At 49.2% G+C, this 16,349-nt stretch overlaps 1 protein-coding gene across 1 annotated transcript in view; it reads right to left on the bottom strand.

Moving 5' to 3' along the window:
- Positions 1 to 301: 301 nt before the first annotated feature.
- CLPB (ClpB family mitochondrial disaggregase) overlaps positions 302 to 16,349 on the bottom strand; it is a 187,643-nt gene continuing 171,595 nt past the window's right edge. Inside the window, exons 10-16 of the mRNA XM_066250604.1 lie at positions 10,289 to 10,333; positions 9,766 to 9,927; positions 2,731 to 2,887; positions 1,866 to 1,939; positions 1,599 to 1,718; positions 1,288 to 1,392; positions 302 to 891 (exon numbers count right to left, since the gene is read on the bottom strand). Coding sequence (XP_066106701.1) covers positions 643 to 891; positions 1,288 to 1,392; positions 1,599 to 1,718; positions 1,866 to 1,939; positions 2,731 to 2,887; positions 9,766 to 9,927; positions 10,289 to 10,333 — 912 coding nt within the window. The 3' untranslated portion in view covers positions 302 to 642. The remainder of the gene's footprint in view (positions 892 to 1,287; positions 1,393 to 1,598; positions 1,719 to 1,865; positions 1,940 to 2,730; positions 2,888 to 9,765; positions 9,928 to 10,288; positions 10,334 to 16,349) is intronic.

Genomic DNA, 16,349 nt, shown 5'->3' with positions numbered 1-16,349 from the left:
TAGAGGTGTGCTCCACTGGCTGGAGAAACCTGGCATGGCCTGACTCCAGAAGACGGGTGAGGAGAAACAGTAGCTATGACATGGCAGTGGGAGGGCAAGGGTTCTGTGGGTCCCTTCCCCTTGGGATTTAGGGCATGGGAAAGAGGTAGCTATAGTTTAAACAGCAGAGCCTCTGTGCCTGGGCCTCTGTACTTTTTCTCCATTCTCTGTGGACATTCTGAAGGCCAACAAAGGGTGGCAGATCAGAGTCCGCCTTCTTCCAGACAGATCTGTTCTTTGCTGCCACACTTCTGAGCTTCCAGGGAACAGATAAAGTTGCAGAGACAATGGGGCATGGGATCATGCTGAAGGACAGAGGTAAGAGCCTCCACCTCCTCTCTGCCTTGAAGAGGGTGGGGGGGTAGCTCCACTTCCGGAGGCTTGTAGCAAGTTCTGGACCTACCACAAAGGAGGCAGGGGAGGGCAGCATTCCTGCTTTGGAATTTGGGGCTGAGTGGGGTCCTGCAGAGGCTGTGAGAAGGTAAGAGGCCTTAGGTTGGGTGGAGAGGAGCAAGAGGTATGAGGGGAAGGTAGGTCAGTTGCCATGCCATAGCTGAGGGGGCCTTTATTGGACGTTGAGGGCACCAGGAAGGTAGGCAGACGCTAGAGGGTGTGGCACACCTTCTCAGGGTGTAATGGAGCCTGGATGTCCAGTTTGTGGGTCTTGCTGTCCTTATCGATGATCTCCAGCCGCAACTTGGGCGAACGCTTCTCAGCCTGGGGTGCAGGTAGATCAGGGCTCTTGAGCAGCTGCTTGTCTGAGTCCTCCACAGTGATGCGCAGAGTACAGCCCCCTGGCAGCAGGTCCTGTTCGTAGGCGGCCGCCAGCTGGTTCACCACACGGCGCTCTACCTGCAGATGGCAGGCAAAGTGGTTGTTACTGCTGAGGCCTGGGCCAGCCTGTGGCCTGAGGCTGAAGGCCAGGCTCTATCACTTACTGCTAGGACAAGTACTTACTCTGACCTTCAGTTTTCTCATCTGTAAAGGGCTAACAACAGACAGCTTGTGGGATTGTGCTAAAAAAACTCAGTGATGTCAGTTTCTGAGGTTTGCAACTCAGTTCCCCATCCTGGTAGGATTCCTACTTGGTTACTCTCCAGAATAGGGGCTTGACTTGATCATCTTGTGTTTTTCTTCTATAGGGACATCTACTCGGGATATGAACGATTGTGAGAGCTCAGGGACTGGGTCTGGGGGTATAAGGGAGGGAGGTGTAGATGGCTCACTTCTCTAGGGTCCTGTGCTTACCTCATGCTTGATGGATCGGGCGCCATAGTGCACATTATAGCCATCAACCAACACATCTGCTACCTCGCGGTCCCAGAGCAGTGTGATGTTGTGCCTTTGCTTGGCCTGAGAAAGGTCAGATAGAAATGTGTCCGCATAGGGCCCCCTGCTTTCCATCTCTCATCACTCATGCCTGAGGCCTGGGCCTGAGAGAGACAGAGACCGTGTGCCCCAGGGCCACTGGCCCCACACCACCCTGCTCCTCCTTCTGGGATGTAATGCTCCCCGCAGGCAGATATCCTGTCTCCACCCACGGCCAGAACCACTCTTACTCTCTTGGCCCAGAAGTTCAGTTCCTTGTTGACTAGCTGGATGAGCTCCGAGTGGCAGAAGGGGAGGAAGTAGACAATCTCATTGATTCGTCCCAAAAACTCATCTCTCCGGAAGTGAGCCTGCAGGGCCAGGTAAAGGGTGGGGTGAGCTCAGTGACTCAGATGGGGGTAAAGGCAATTATTGGACCCCAATGGGTCCAGTAGCTTTAGGATGGTAGGGGATTCCCCTCACCCAAGGCTCCAGCAAGAAGGACAAAGACCTCTTACTTTCAGGATGGGGCGAATCACATTCTCCTTGAAATTCTTTGAAATGGTGATCTTGTCACTAATCTGGACATCCCCTGTGGAAACAGAATCATAAACTACCTACTCTCCACACCCAGGAGACTTTGAAAGATGTGCCTGCTCCTTGACCCCATCCATGAAAACAGCCCGATTCCTATCCTCAGCGTGATCCTGGTCAACGTCTTAGGCTCTCTGGGCCTTGACCTGGTCTTACCTGAGCAGTGGGAGGCTTGGACTGGGTACTTTTGAGGCCCTTCCAGCTCCCACAAAGCCTGGGGCTCCTTAGGGTGGAAGCTGTGTGAGGGAGAGTTAGGATCAAGACTTGAGTTCTAACTTGGAGGAAGGGGGCTGGAGGGTTCAATTACGAATGGAGGGCGACAGACAGACTTCTGTCGGAAGCGCTCCTCCTTTCCTGCACTCTCTAGCCCACCTCCACAGGAAGGCTCCATGGCTGAAAAAGACTGTCCACCTCTACACAGTTTCTGATCTGCTGTCCCTTTGTTGCACCGAAGCATCTCTATCTGTTAAGTATGGACCTCCTCAGTCCCCTAAGACGCTGGCCTCTTCCTGGCCCCTCACTCTCAGGTGGCTCTGTCCATTCCTCTGTCTGGAACTGTCCTGTTGCCCAAGACTTGGGTCTCTACTGAGGAAGTGAGGTCACTACTTGTCCTTCTCCCTCCACTATCTGTATGGTACTTGGTGTCTGGTCATTGACAGCTGTAGATAGAACTGCCTATTAGGACCCTCATGAAGGCATAGGACCCCACTGCCACCCTTGCCCCAAGAGATGTGCTGGTGGCCCGGGCACTTGCCCCATTGCCTTGACAGCTCAGGCCATGCTCCATACCAAGGTTCTCGGCAATGCGGTTATGGCTCATCTCCAAAGCTTCCTGCCTCAGCTGCAGTGCGTGCTGTGCAATCTCATCGCTGGCCACGTTGGAGGTCATAATAAAGATGGCATCCTTGCAGTCAATAGTTTTCCCTTTCCCATCTGTCAGCCGGCCCTGGGAAAGAACAGTGACTGCACAGTTAGGGATCTACAGGACTGAGCACCTCTTCCAGGTCTCGCCAGAACCCCTGTGCCTCCCTCAGCCCTGGCAGAGTCAGCTGCTGGCTCCCTGGGTTCTCCAAACTCTGTTCTCACTGCCCTGGGCTGCAATACTCACATACTGAGCACTTGCAGGCGAGACTGCATCTGCTGTGTCATCAGTTGGGGTCCCAGTCATCGCTGGCCCCCAGAAGCCTGCTTGATTTCACATGCATCCATCCAACACTCTTTCCTCGAAGCCCATCTAAGCCAGGCTTTGTGTTGGGGCACTGGGGACTCACTGAGCCCTCGCCATGCTCCCAGCCTAGTGAAGGACTGACACTCAGGAAACCAGCAGTGACAAGTCAGTGCATTATGTGCTATGACAGGGGAAGATTAAGTTGCTGTAGGAGTTCAGAGGAGGGTATTTTACCAGGCCACTGAGAGGACTAGATACGGTCATACTGGAGAAAGTTCCTTAGTTAACCACGCTGCGCGTATGTTTTTCTTTCTTTTTTACTTTTTCCAAATCTATCTTTATTAAAACTACACAAATGTCCTGAACTGTTATTACTGCAGCAAATGAATATATTTGTTGGATCAAAATGAATAAAGTGAATTGAAATAGGTATCATCTCTGCATCTTCGGAGCCATTCTCTGGCCTAACAGTGAGGGATAAAAAATAAGGCTCTTCCTTTACCCAACTTAAGAAGTTTCATTAGCCTCTTTAGCTCTTTCTAGGAGTGACACAGAAGAAAGCATCTATACTGGATATAAATGCACCAAGGAAAGAGAAAAGAAGCAACAGCAGAGGGACGATATAGAAGAATGAGAAAAGGTTACTTGTCTGGAGCCATTTAGTTGAAGGGCAAGGAGCTTCCCCACTTTGCAGTCATCTACACCACTCACAAAAATGAGGGGATCAGGAAACATGCAGATACTCCGGTACTTTCAGCCTCTTGGGCAGTGCATTTTCACCAACGAAATAAAAGTTGGCTTTGTATCTCATCTGCATAATTGAACCATTTTCTTTGACTTGTTTGCTTTTCTAATGTTCTTTAATAAAAAAATCAAATGCTTTTTTTTAATCACTTCATATTCATTTTGAAATATTCCCCAATTCTGTGAGCAGTATAGAACAAAAGCAATGATCAGGGCCTCGATGAGAGGAACTGATGGAGTAAAAGCAGTGGACACTGATGGGTACTTCCACCATAGGGACCAGCTCAATGCTTTCTGTGCACTATTGCACTCCATTCACTAGAAGCTCCAAGCTGCACCTTGTTCTCACTGGGTCCTAGAAAAGTGTCTAGCACATGGTAAGTGTTCAGTACCTGGGTGCTGAATGCCTAAATCCTCACAACCCCTACATAGAAAATGAGGTTCAGAGAGGTCAAGTAACTCAAATATTCAAGGTCTCACAGCTAGTAAATTCTACAGCTGAGGCTCAAACTGTCTGATCACAGAGCTCGGGCTCTTCCCTCTGCACCTGGCTACTGAGGTCACACTGACAGTGCCGGATAAATGAGGTTCCAAGAAATTTTCTTTCCCTAAATAAAATTTTCTCAGAATTCTGCCAAATTTAGTTTGCATACTTTGATCCTTGGAGAGAAGCAACTGGGACAAGCGTGGGAACAGGGAGACCTGCTTGGGACTTCCTCTGGGTTACAAAGCAGAGCTCCGGCCAGGCTCTGAGGGAGAGGTCACTGACCTCCACCTGTCGGCTCCTGCCTGCCTCAGCGCATAACCAATCCTCAGGTGCTTCCCTTTCCCTATTGGCCTCTCTCACAGTCATCAGCCCTTGTCTCCAGAACCAATGCAATGGCAGCTAGCCTTGGTCCTCACAGGCAGTATGGGAAGGAATGTGCATTACCTGGGCACCTACTGCATGCTGGGCATGGTACCAGGTGCTTCTCAGACTCATTTTACACTGGTCCTTGGCACAGGCTTCTCAGAAAATGTTATTTCCAAGGGAGTCTATTCAAAAGGGGCCTTGAGATCCAGGTCCATGGTCACTCTCCAGACCCTGCTTCAGGGTGGACGGAGGGAAGGCAAGTGCACAAATGTATTTAAAAAAATTTTTTTTTTTTGTATTTTTCTGAAGTTGGAAACGAGGAGGCAATCAGACAGACTCCCGCATGTGCCCGACCGGGATCCACCCGGCATGCCCACCAGGGGGCGATGCTCTGTCCATCTGGGGCATCGCTCTGTTGCAACCAGAGCCATTCTAGCGCCTGAGGCAGAGGCCACAGAGCCATCCTCAGCGCCCAGGCCAACTTTGCTCCAATGGAGCCTCGGCTGCCGGAGGGGAAGAGAGAGAGAGAGGAAGGAGAGGGGGAGGGGTGGAGAAGCAGATGGGCGCTTCTCCTGTGTGCCCTGGCCGGGAATTGAACCTGGGACTCCTGCACGCCAGGCTGACGCTCTACCATTCAGCCAACCAGCCAGGGACACAAATGTATTTTTTAAAATTGATTTTAGAGAGAGGAGGGAGGAGGAACAAGGAATATCAATTTATAGTTGTTTCACTTTAGTTGTTCATTGCTTGCGTGTCATATGTTCTTTAACCAGACAAGCCCAGGGTTTTAAACCGGCAACATTAGCATTCCAGGTTGACACTGTATTCACTGTGCCACCACAAGCCAGGCACAAATGGACGGTCTTTTTTTTTTAAATTATTTTTTACTTATTCTTTTTTGAAAATTTTATTTTAGAGAGGAGAGACGGAGAAAGAGAGAGAGAGAGAGAGAGAGAGAAAGAGAGAGAGGGAGAAGCGGGGAAGAGCAGGGAGCATCAACTCCCATATGCGCCTTGACCAGGCAAGCCCAGGGTTTCAAACCGGCGACCTCAGTGTTCCAAGTTGACACTTTATCCACTGCGCCACCACAGATTAGGCAAGTGGATGTTCTTGTCAACAGAATGTACTCCTTAGTGGGGACCAGGTCTGTGTGGGTGTGTGATGTGCCCAAGTGTGTGCATACAACACTGTTTGCAGAGCTCATTCCTGAGGACTGAGTGCACACACTGCTATACTGGCCAGAGCAATAACCAGTGGCAATTTCATTCAAGAGATCAAAACTCTGCTCATCATTGGGCCTGAGGATGGGTCCCAGGTGGGGGAGGGGAAGAGGTGCTGTGTATAACTGACCCAAGGGTGACTTCATGTCTCCTTGTCCTCAGAGTCCTTGGCAATAAAGATGTGTCCCCAAAGGGGCGCTGCCACTGCCCACCTCCTAGCAATGAGTGGAGGGTATACACTGTGGGTGGGGCACAGATACTCATCCCAGGGCTCTAGGGGCTGTTCTCCCATTGCTTTTATACTTGAAGAGGAGCAGAGGATGGGCTCTTTGGGGACCAGTCTCTTCCTGGCCTTTGGCCCTGTGCCATAGGTTCTGGGGTCACCTGGGAGGTGACCAGCATTAGTCCTGCTTGGTGCTTTGGTGAGAGCAGTAAGGCTCCTGCTTTTCTGGGTCCAGGGTTGGGAGAACTGGCTGGGTGAGGACAGGGACTTCCCTCAGGCCCCCAGACTGGATCAGGTGCCCTAACAGCTTGCAGTACTTGCTACTTCTCCTAGGGCAGCACTTGCCACAGCGGGCCGAACTGCTTTTCGTCGCCCGCCTGCCCCACTCACTTGTGAACACTGAGGCAGGGCCTGTGTTCTGTCTGTACCCCTCCGTCCCACACTGGCTCACAGTCTCTTGCTTTGTCTACTACCTCTCTACCAAGTCCTCCTTTGACTCTGATAGGTGGCAGGCTGTTTAGCCCTCGCCTCCCTCTTCTCCGCACCCTAGACTCTCCCCTCCCTTGGTTGCCATTACCCTCTCTGCGCTGGAGCACTCCTGAATCTCTATTTGCAGTCCACACCTCTCCCATGCTCCAGACCTCTCCAACAGATAAATGCACTTAGACAACTCTGTCTGGTTGTCCCTCAGGTGTCACCTTCAACAGTTTCAAACTCAGCTTCTCACCTTCCTCACCAATTGCTGCTCACCCTCCTGCATTCCCTGCCTCAGCTGATGGCAGCAGCATCACTCCAGTCACCCAGGCCAGAAATCCTGCCACTCGTCATGCTTGCCCCCGCCCCGCCCCTCCCTACCCAGTCACCGAGTCCTGCACAGTTGACTTCCCCATCCCACGGCCCTGCTTTAGGCCTCTCAGCTCTAGCCCGAACTCTTCAATAGTCTCCTTGCTGCCTCTTTCTTCCTTCCATCATCTCACAGCTGCTGACAAAAACTTTATAAAGTGAAAATCTGACCATGTTTCTCTCTTGTTTAAAGTCTTTTAAAGACTCCCTATGACCCACCAGCTAAATCTATGTTCCTTTGCCTGGCATTTTAACTGGCCCCAGTCTACCTTATCCAGCTCATCGCCACCATTCTGTCCTCACTTCCCCTGCAGTTGAGTAGCACTGAACAGCCGGTGCTCCCCGATACAGCAGGCTGCCTCATGCCCCTTGTGCTTCTACTCATTTGATGTCTGCTGCCGGCCCTCCTCCTCTCTGTTCACTTGGCAAACACTTGATCACTGGAAGTTTCACTGAATTACTACCACATTGTTAGCCAATAGAGCACTTCCCCTGACGCTGTGGGCTCTGGCAATGGTTGGAGTACAATGAGGTCCCTGTCCTCGAGGGGCACATACGCATAAGTCTGGCTTAGATTTATTTAAACTTGGATGGCAGCTTTGGTCAATGAAATCAAGGGCATAGACATCAGAAACGGCAGTAGGCTAGTAGGGGCTGCAGAAAGAATGATCAATTTCCCAAAATGCAGTCATGGAGAGTCAGCAGCAGGGGAAGGGTGGGCAGGGCTTCCACAAGAGGCCAATGGCATTCTAGTCAGCAGTTGCCTTCCATCCTTCTGGACCAAGGAGGCCATCCAGGGATGCCAGAGGCCAACAGGCTGCTGGATTCTCCCTTCCTGTGACTGCTTCCCTGCAGATCTGCCTTTCTTGTGACCCTGGCAGCATGGAAGTTATTATCTGAGCTGCAGGCTCTGGAACTGGATGGACTGCTTAGGTTCTTTTATTTTTTTAATTTATTTTTTCTTTCTTTTCCAAGTGAGAAGAGGTGAAATAGACTCCTGCATGTGCCCTGTCCGGGATCTACCCAGCAACCCGTCTGGGACTGATGCTTTTGCCCATCTGGGGCCATGCTCGCAACTGAGCTATTTTTAGCGTCCGAGACAGAGGCTCCACAGAACCATCCTCAGCACCCGGGGCTGATGCACTCGAAGCAATTGAGCCATGGCTGCTGTGCGAGGGAAAGAGAGAGAGAGAGGTGTAGAGACAGAGAGAGAGAGAGAAGGGGGAGAGGTGGAGAAGCAGATGGTCACTTCTTCTGTGTGCCCTGACCAGGAAGTGAACCTGGGACATCTACATGCCAGGCCGACGCTCTACCACCGAGCCAACTGGCCAGGGCCTAGGCTGCTTGGGTTCAAACCTGGATTCCCTCTTCTCAGCTGTGTGACTATGGGTGAACTACTTATCTCACTTTAGTTTCCCTGTCTGTTATATAGAGGGAATAATAACAACAATCTCATATGATTGTTGGGAAGATTATAGGAACTGATACATGTAAACTTTTTAGAACAGTGCAAAAATACTAACTATATATTATCATGTTTCCTTTCCACCTGCCTACTAGACAGGGAGCTGTCAGAGGGCAGGTCTGGGTCTGGTGCAGAGCTGAATATCTGAATCCCATCAAGAGGCTGGGGCAGAGAGAGCAGGAGGTCTAACAGTAGAGGTGTAACTGAGTGACATTTAAAGGACTGGTCTTCATTCCAAAGCAGAGGGTCTGGGGACAGGGAGTAGCTGAGGGGCTAGGAAGACAACAATAAAACTCGAGCCAGGGACAAAGATGCTGGGCTAGGCAGGGAGGGTGGTGGGAAGTTGTGACATTTGAATGCAGGTCTTCATGGCTTGGTACTTAGTCTGCTATTTGGTCCAAGGATAGTTTCTTCATGCACCTCACCTAGTGCACTTGTGACATAAGGAGCAAAACCCCTTCCTGTTTCCCCAGGGTTGGGGGGCTAAGTGGAAAAGATGGGCTGGATTCCGTTTGGCAACGTGCTGGCTAAGATAGCTCCTGCATGGGGCAGAAGAGAAGCCTCATCCTGGTTCTGTGGCCACTGGAAAGGGTGGAGGTCAGCCCCTCCATAATCATAAGCTCTCCCTCCCCAGCTCAAGGGAAGGAAAGGCACAGAGGAAAGAGCTGGGCTCCAGGGACAGATGTATTTGCAGCCCAATCCTGCTCCTCCACATAGTAGCTCTGTGGCCTGGGGCAAGTCATTTCTAATCTCTGAACCTCAATTTCTTCATCTGTAAAAAGTGAGATTGTTTCTACCTTGCCCAGCTATTGGATGATTAGCAGTAACATCTGTAAAGTCTTTAGCACAAGCATAGTACATATAATGTACTGAATAAAAGGGGGTTCTTCTCACTCAGAACTTATTCCACCTGTGTATGCATGTGTGTGTGTGTGCGCATGCGTGCGGGGGGCGGGGGGGTGTCTCATTTGTGATGAGCCTGGAGCTCCTCAGAACTCCATGGGCCAGAAAGGTTCTTGGAGCTTATCTGGGATCCAGCCTTCTGGCACCTCTGCCCCACTCTCTCTGGAAGGTAGCCTGGGAAGTGACAAAATTTCATCTCTTGAGCAGTGCAGGTCTTCCCTCGGTGCCTAGCCTGGGCCCTGGGCCAGAGAGAGGAGGAGGAAGCCGCATCTGCTAATGTACACATGCGGAGCAGCAAGTTGAGGAATGATCAGATAGGCCCCTAAATCCTTGGTTCCTACTGGTTTACAGACCCCCATACGTCTAGGTGTCCCTGCCCCCATTCCAGCCCAAGCTGACTTTCACCTCATCAAACAGCTGCAGCATGATGGTAAGCACATCTGGATGAGCCTTGTCCACCTCATCAAAGAGCACCACAGCATTGGGGCACTGTTTTAACTTCTTGGTCAGCTGGCCACCCTCCTCGTGGCCGATGTAGCCTGGTGGGGATCCGATAAACTTGGCCACCTAGGGGAAGAGAAGAAACATGTTATAAAGGCCTTTTCATGCTTTTAGTTTCCAATTTGGGGCATGCATAGGAAGACGACTTTATACATAGTACTAAGCCTGTCTGTCACAACAAAGAGAGTCAGGCTGTCTCCTGGGGTGACAGAAATCCTGCCATGGGACAGCAGATAGATCATTTCTATGTTTATTCTTCAGAGCAAATCCTATGCAAACACATCAGTGACTCTGCTGCACACATGCCCCCAAAGGACAAATCCTAAGGCTGTTGGAATGATCTCAGGCCCAAATGACAAGCCACATCAGAATATCCCAGTAGTCATCCGACAGACCCTCCAAACCGTGCTTCCGAGTACCCTCTCACCTCATGCCGCTCCTGGAACTCAGACATGTCCAGCCTGATGAAGCCCTGTGTGGGAACAAGCAGGTGTCCAATTGGCAAGAAGGCAGAAGGAAGGGTTAGGGTGGAGAGCATCACAGTATGCCTTAAGGTTTCAGACCATATCAACTCAAGGATCTTTTATCCCATCTTATGATACATTCTTTCGGGCTCCTTGCTTCCTCTCTGTCATTCCCTACATGATTCCACTCCCTACCTTAAGGAACCCAAGCCAAGTCCCTGCCCTTCTAAATTTTGCCCAGAAAGTCTCTTTTCTCAGGCAGGCTTCTACCAGTCTGATTACGTCATCCACCCAATTTCCCATCCAGTCCACATTTCCTGAGGGCATCCTGTGTGTGGCATGGGAGCTACAACAGTGAACGAGGCTTGGTCACTGTCCTTGAGGGGCACCCATTGAGTGGGACAGGGAGACATGGACAAAGCCAGCCACAATCGGTGTGGATCGTGATGACGTGGGAGGGAGCAACAAGAACCCAGACTGCTCCATGGTGCCCTCACCTTTGCAGGTCTGTGTGGGCACATGCCCCTTTTAGTTTACTTTTCTTTTAAACAAATAAACCTTTTTATTTATTTCATTTCCTTATTTCATCTAAAAGTCACTCATAACATAGCTTGTAGCCTTTCTCTCCCCACTGCTGAGACTGGGGCGATTTCCAAGAAAGTGGTTCCCTGGGAGGAAGCCTGTCCATGATTGGCCCCAGGGGAAGAGAACACTGGCTAGTGTGGGATTTCTGAGTCAGCACAGGCAGAATACACACTTTTTTTCATGAAGAATTTAGGGAGCTGTAAGGGCAGTCCCAGGTGCCCTGTCTCTCCACCCAGAGCAGGGCTCCCCTCTCTCCCAAGGCCCCTGTCCTCCTGACACGTGCATCTGTCTGAGAGAGCACACTCACTGACCACACGTCTCTTGAGAGCCAGGGATGAGGGGTGCCAAGACCCTGAGAGGGGGTTGCTGTATCTGAAATGTAGGTCTATTCTAACTCAGCCCTGGTGTGAAAATCACTCAGTGACGTACTTTTAGTGTTTTTCTCTGTCCTGTCACTCTGCATCCGGGTACAAGATGGCAGAAAAAGCCCTAGGCAGGCAGCCAGGGGCTTCAGCTCCCAGTCTCAGTCCTGCCAACACCTTTGTGGCCTTGGGTATGCTGCCTCCCTTTTGAGCTGTAGTTCCTTCCTGTGTAACACAGGCCCATGTTTCTTGTCCTAGTCTCACCAGGGGCCTGAGGAGAGGACCTAACCCAGAGGTGGGAAAGGTCACGTGGTGGGTGATCCCTGCTATTTGAGCACACAGGGAATTAGCAGCAAGCGTTTTCAGAGGCCCCAGGCAGCTCAGCCAAGAGAAACACAGGCTTCAGGAAGGGTGAGAGGATGGACATGGGAAAGCTGGGAGTGCTGCCCAGAGGAAGCAATGGGCTGGAAGCCACAAGATGGGTATCTGATAATAGCTGACAATCACTGAGTGCTTACTATGGGCCTGGCAATGTCTAAGCAAGCTATTAAGTGCTCAGAACATATACAAGTCTATGAGGAAAGCACTATTATCATCCCTACCATAGAGATGAGAAAACTGAGTCACAGATTCAAGTACTTGCCCAAGGTCACTCAAGCTGGCTCCAAGTCTGTGCCTCTAGCCATTTACTCTACTGCCTCATATTTCCCACTCTGTCAATCAGCTGCGTTATTGGCAGTCTTCACCTGAAGGATTCTGAGTCCTGTGCCCAGAAATCCATGTTCTAGGATACAGGGAGTACAGACTAGAGCTTACTTATGTCAAGTGATCTGGGTTCTTGCCCTAGCTGCTCTACTAAATTGTTATGTAAATTTGAACAAGTCTCAGGGCTTGATTCTTGACTGGAATAATTTTGGTTTCCTATGATCTTAGTTTAGGGTTATCTAGAAATAAGGCAATGATAATGACAGTACTATATGTTAAGGATGATGTTTAGCATTTTATATCATTATCCCATTAACCTTCATAATAATCCAATAAGATAGGCACCTATATTGAACCCATTTTACAGTTGAGAAAACTGATGTAAACAGAGATCCTAGCCAACTCCACAGAGTAGTTTAGAGCTGGGATTTGAACACAGGCATCTGAACTAAGATCCTTCCTCTGACCCCTTTGTTATACTGCCCTATAACTACAGGTCTTTATAGCTCTACCACCTTATTTCAGGATGAGATCACAGAATAGCATTAAGGTTTTCTTTCTCAAGGATTATTAACCCTAATAATGAAAGTTAATAAAACTGCTCAATTTGGAAGGAATAGTAGAGGCTAATGATAGAAAAAAATAAGCTCATAGATCTGATAAAGAAATTATGCCCTGGCTGGTTGGCTCAGTGGTAGAGCATTGGCCCGGTATGTGGAAGTCCCTAGTTGATTCCCAGTCAGGGCACACTGGAGGAGCAACCATCTGCTTCTCCACTCCTCCCCCTTCTCTCTCTCTCTCTCTCCACCCCCCCCCGCCCCAAGCCACAGCTCAATATGCTCAGCAAGTTGGCTCCAGGAACTGAGGATATCTCCATGGCCTCACCTCAGGCACTAAAATAGCTCAGTTGCTGAGCAACGGAACAGTGGCCCTAGATGGGGGTTTCCAGGTGGTTCCTGGTGGAGGCACATGTGGGAGTCTGTCTCTATGCCTCCCTGCCTCTCACTTAATAAAAAATTATAAAAATGTACAAACAATGCCTTGTATGGCAGGCAGGTCTGGAGATGAGTGGCTCTTCATAAATGAGGCAACTAAGGATCAAAGAGCTGGAGCTTAAATTCAAGTCACTGATTCCCAAGCCAGCACTCATTTCATTCAGTCAGGCCAACTGAACACTGGGCCCTGTACACGATACTTCCTACACATCACACCTTGGCTCCTGGTGGCATTGGGTACTCTGGTTAGGTAGCTTTTAGTCCACACCTCTTGGGTTTTGAAGGTCTCAAACATGCCTGGTACATGGCTAAAAAATGTCTATGCTAAACACAAATCTGTAGTCAGGGGTTCTGTAGAAGCACTACTGAGAATTTAAAGAAAAATTTTATTTTGGTGTGCTGCAGAATTTTTTTTTTTTTTTTAGAAATTTATTGATTTTTAGAGGAGGGGGAAGCAGGAAGCATCAAATCATATTAGGTGCTTCCTGTATGTGCTTTGACTGGGCAAGTCCAGGGTTTCAAAACTACCAAGAATTTAAAAATAAAATACATGAATGGTTATATAGGGCTTCTCGTGCCTCTCATCTCCCTATGTGACAATGAGACAAATTGACAAGTTTACAATCGAGCCTTCTATTGCACTTGAGAACAGTGATATTGAGAGAAGAGTTGAGAGACTGGATTCAGATTTTACTTCAACAACTGATCTTGGACAGGCCCCTTAATACTTAGGGTCAGTCTTCTCATATGAAAAGTAAGTCTAATTTAGCATCTATGCTATTTTCCTCATAAGATTAAGTAAGACAGTCAATGGGGGGGGGGGAGTTGGAGGTGATGAATAAACACAAGATAAGGGAACAAGCACTATGTGCTAGAGCCCGAGCTCATTTGATGCTCATGACAACCTCAGACAGTACTGGACAGACTCGCTTGGCGATAACAGAGCTGAAATGTAGAGGCATAAAGGAAGCTGCCCAGGGCAAGTGGAGAGTAGAACTGGAACCTGTGACAAGGAATGACCAGCTCCAGAGCCTGAATCGCGCAGCCCACTACCTCCAACGGGTGATGGCGTTGCTTCCTTCTTCTGGGAGATGCATATAGTGAAAGGTGCCATCAGAACACCCTACACTAGTGTAAATGTGCCTCCAACTAAACTGATGCTCCAACTGAGCAATGACTTGCATCATCAGTCTGTTCATAAGCCCCCTCTCCTTTCCACACCAGCAAGTCAGCAGATACTTTCCTTCTACTTCCACTGTGTATGAAGACACATTGAGACAGCATGGATAAGGAGATTATAATTTGTAATTAAATATTAACCTTTCTGACAGTATTAAAATTAAAACACTCAAAATTCTTCATCCCTAATCAGGTGGTTCCTGCCCGTAACTGCATCTTCCCTAATAGTCTTGTTAGTTTATGGCCCTTTCTAGAGTGCTAATTGTTTCAATTGCTGCCAACCTGATGAATTGTCTTAAAAATGCTCTTTCAGTTGAAGCATATTAGCATGTCACGTGCTGCTTCTTGCCTGCCTGCCTGCCTGTCAAGTGGGTCTGCTCTAGGTTTGGTTGAGGCAAAGCACAGCTAGTAGCAGAGCCTGGGAGGCTTAGAGGCATCAGCCAGTTATTAGGGAGAAGGAGGCCACAGGTGCAGCTCAGGACACAGCCTGAGCTACTTTGTTTCTTTGGCTGCCAGGCCCTCAGGAAAGTGACAAAGGGGCAGGTAGGCCAGAAGCGGGATAGAGGTGCCCAGGGTTCTACTGCTGGGGTAGTGTGGCTGGCCAGGCCTAAGCAATTCTTATCACCTCAGCTGGGGGGTTTTCCACAGAAATGAGGCAAAGGCACCTGGGGTTGCAGGTGACCTCCCGTGGCGGGCAGGAGGACCTCAGCCTCAACACCCGGAAGGCTGGTAGCAATAAAAATGTTTGGCCTTGCCTGACCAGGCGGTGGTACAGTGGATAGAGCATTGGACTGGGATGCAGAGGACCCAGGTTCAAGGCCCCGAGGTCGCCAGATTGAGCGCGGGCTCATCTGGTTTGAGCAAAAAGCTCACCAGCATGAACCCAAGGTTGCTGGCTCCAGCAAGGGGTTACTCGGTCTGCTGAAGGCCCGCGGTCAAGGCACGTATGAGAAAGCAATGTATGAGAAAACAATCAATGAACAACTAAGGTGTTGCAACGCGCAATGGAAAATCTAATGATTGATGCTTCTCATCTCTCTCTATTCCTATCTGTCTGTCCCTGTCTATCCCTCTCTCTCTCTGGAGAAAAAAAAAAAAAAAAAAAGTTTGGCCTTCACTGAAATGCTTCTACAGTCTCCAAGGATTGTTTTCTCTGACATTTAAAAAAAAATTTTTATTTATTGACTTTTAGTGAGAGAAGGGAAGAGAGAGAGAAAGAGAGACAGAAACATCGAGCTGTTTTTATATGTGCCCTGACCAGGGATCGAACTGGCAACTTCTGTGTTTCAGGACGACGCTCCAACCAACTGAGCATCGGGCCAGGGCTCTGACATTTCTCTGTGCATGAAAGCACTGCCTGTCAACCTAGAGGTCAAACAGAGCAGGCCTTGGAGAGCCAGAGTCTGAACAAATAAGGGACGGGGGCGGTCCTCACTTATGGAAAACGCAGGGCTCTGAGTTATGGGGAAAAGGGAATTGGGACCACCCCACAGCTTAGACAAGAAATTCTGCTTAAAAGTTCATGTGGGGCCCGGCTTGTGGTGGTGCAGTGGATAGATCATCAATCTGGAATGCTGAGGTTGCTGGTTCGAAACTCTGGGCTTGCCCAGTCAAGACACATATGACAAGCAATAAGCAAGCAATGAATAACTAAAGTGAAGCAGCTATGAGTTGATATTTCTTGCTCCCCATGCCTTCTGTAAAATCAATAAATAAAATCTTAAAAAAAAACAACTCCTGTGGGATGGATAGAAGTAATAAGACATCCTCTTGTCCTACTTGTTTTCTCCTACAGGCCCCGACTCCCTGTAGCACGGCCTTGATGCGCAGTGATGGTATGCTTCTAAAGCTGTTTCCTCTCCAGACTGAGTTTCTCAGGGTAGGGAGAATATCTAAATAAACAGTATTTTTTAGGAACTAGTGTAATAGCTGGCACAGGGTAGCTGATGCCTGAAAATACTGTATGGATGAATCTCAATGTGTTCTCCTACATGCTCTAAAAGTCAGGGCAGGGCAAGGAATATTCTCCTTGTTTCACAGATGAAGAAACTAAGGTACAAAGAGGTTGAATAAATTGCCCAAATTACTAGAGCAATTGGTAGCCAAGCTGGGGCCAGAGGTGAGGCCTACTTCATGGGTCAGAACGTATCTTTTTGATTGGTTATTATCAGATTCAGGGATCCTAGGGTTTCTGGGCT

This window comes from Saccopteryx bilineata, chromosome 1 (assembly GCF_036850765.1).
Source record: "Saccopteryx bilineata isolate mSacBil1 chromosome 1, mSacBil1_pri_phased_curated, whole genome shotgun sequence".
In the NCBI taxonomy this organism is placed as follows: domain Eukaryota; kingdom Metazoa; phylum Chordata; class Mammalia; order Chiroptera; family Emballonuridae; genus Saccopteryx; species Saccopteryx bilineata.
The sequence above is the reverse complement of the archived record's forward strand: the minus strand, read 5'-3'. Positions and strand labels throughout refer to the sequence as shown.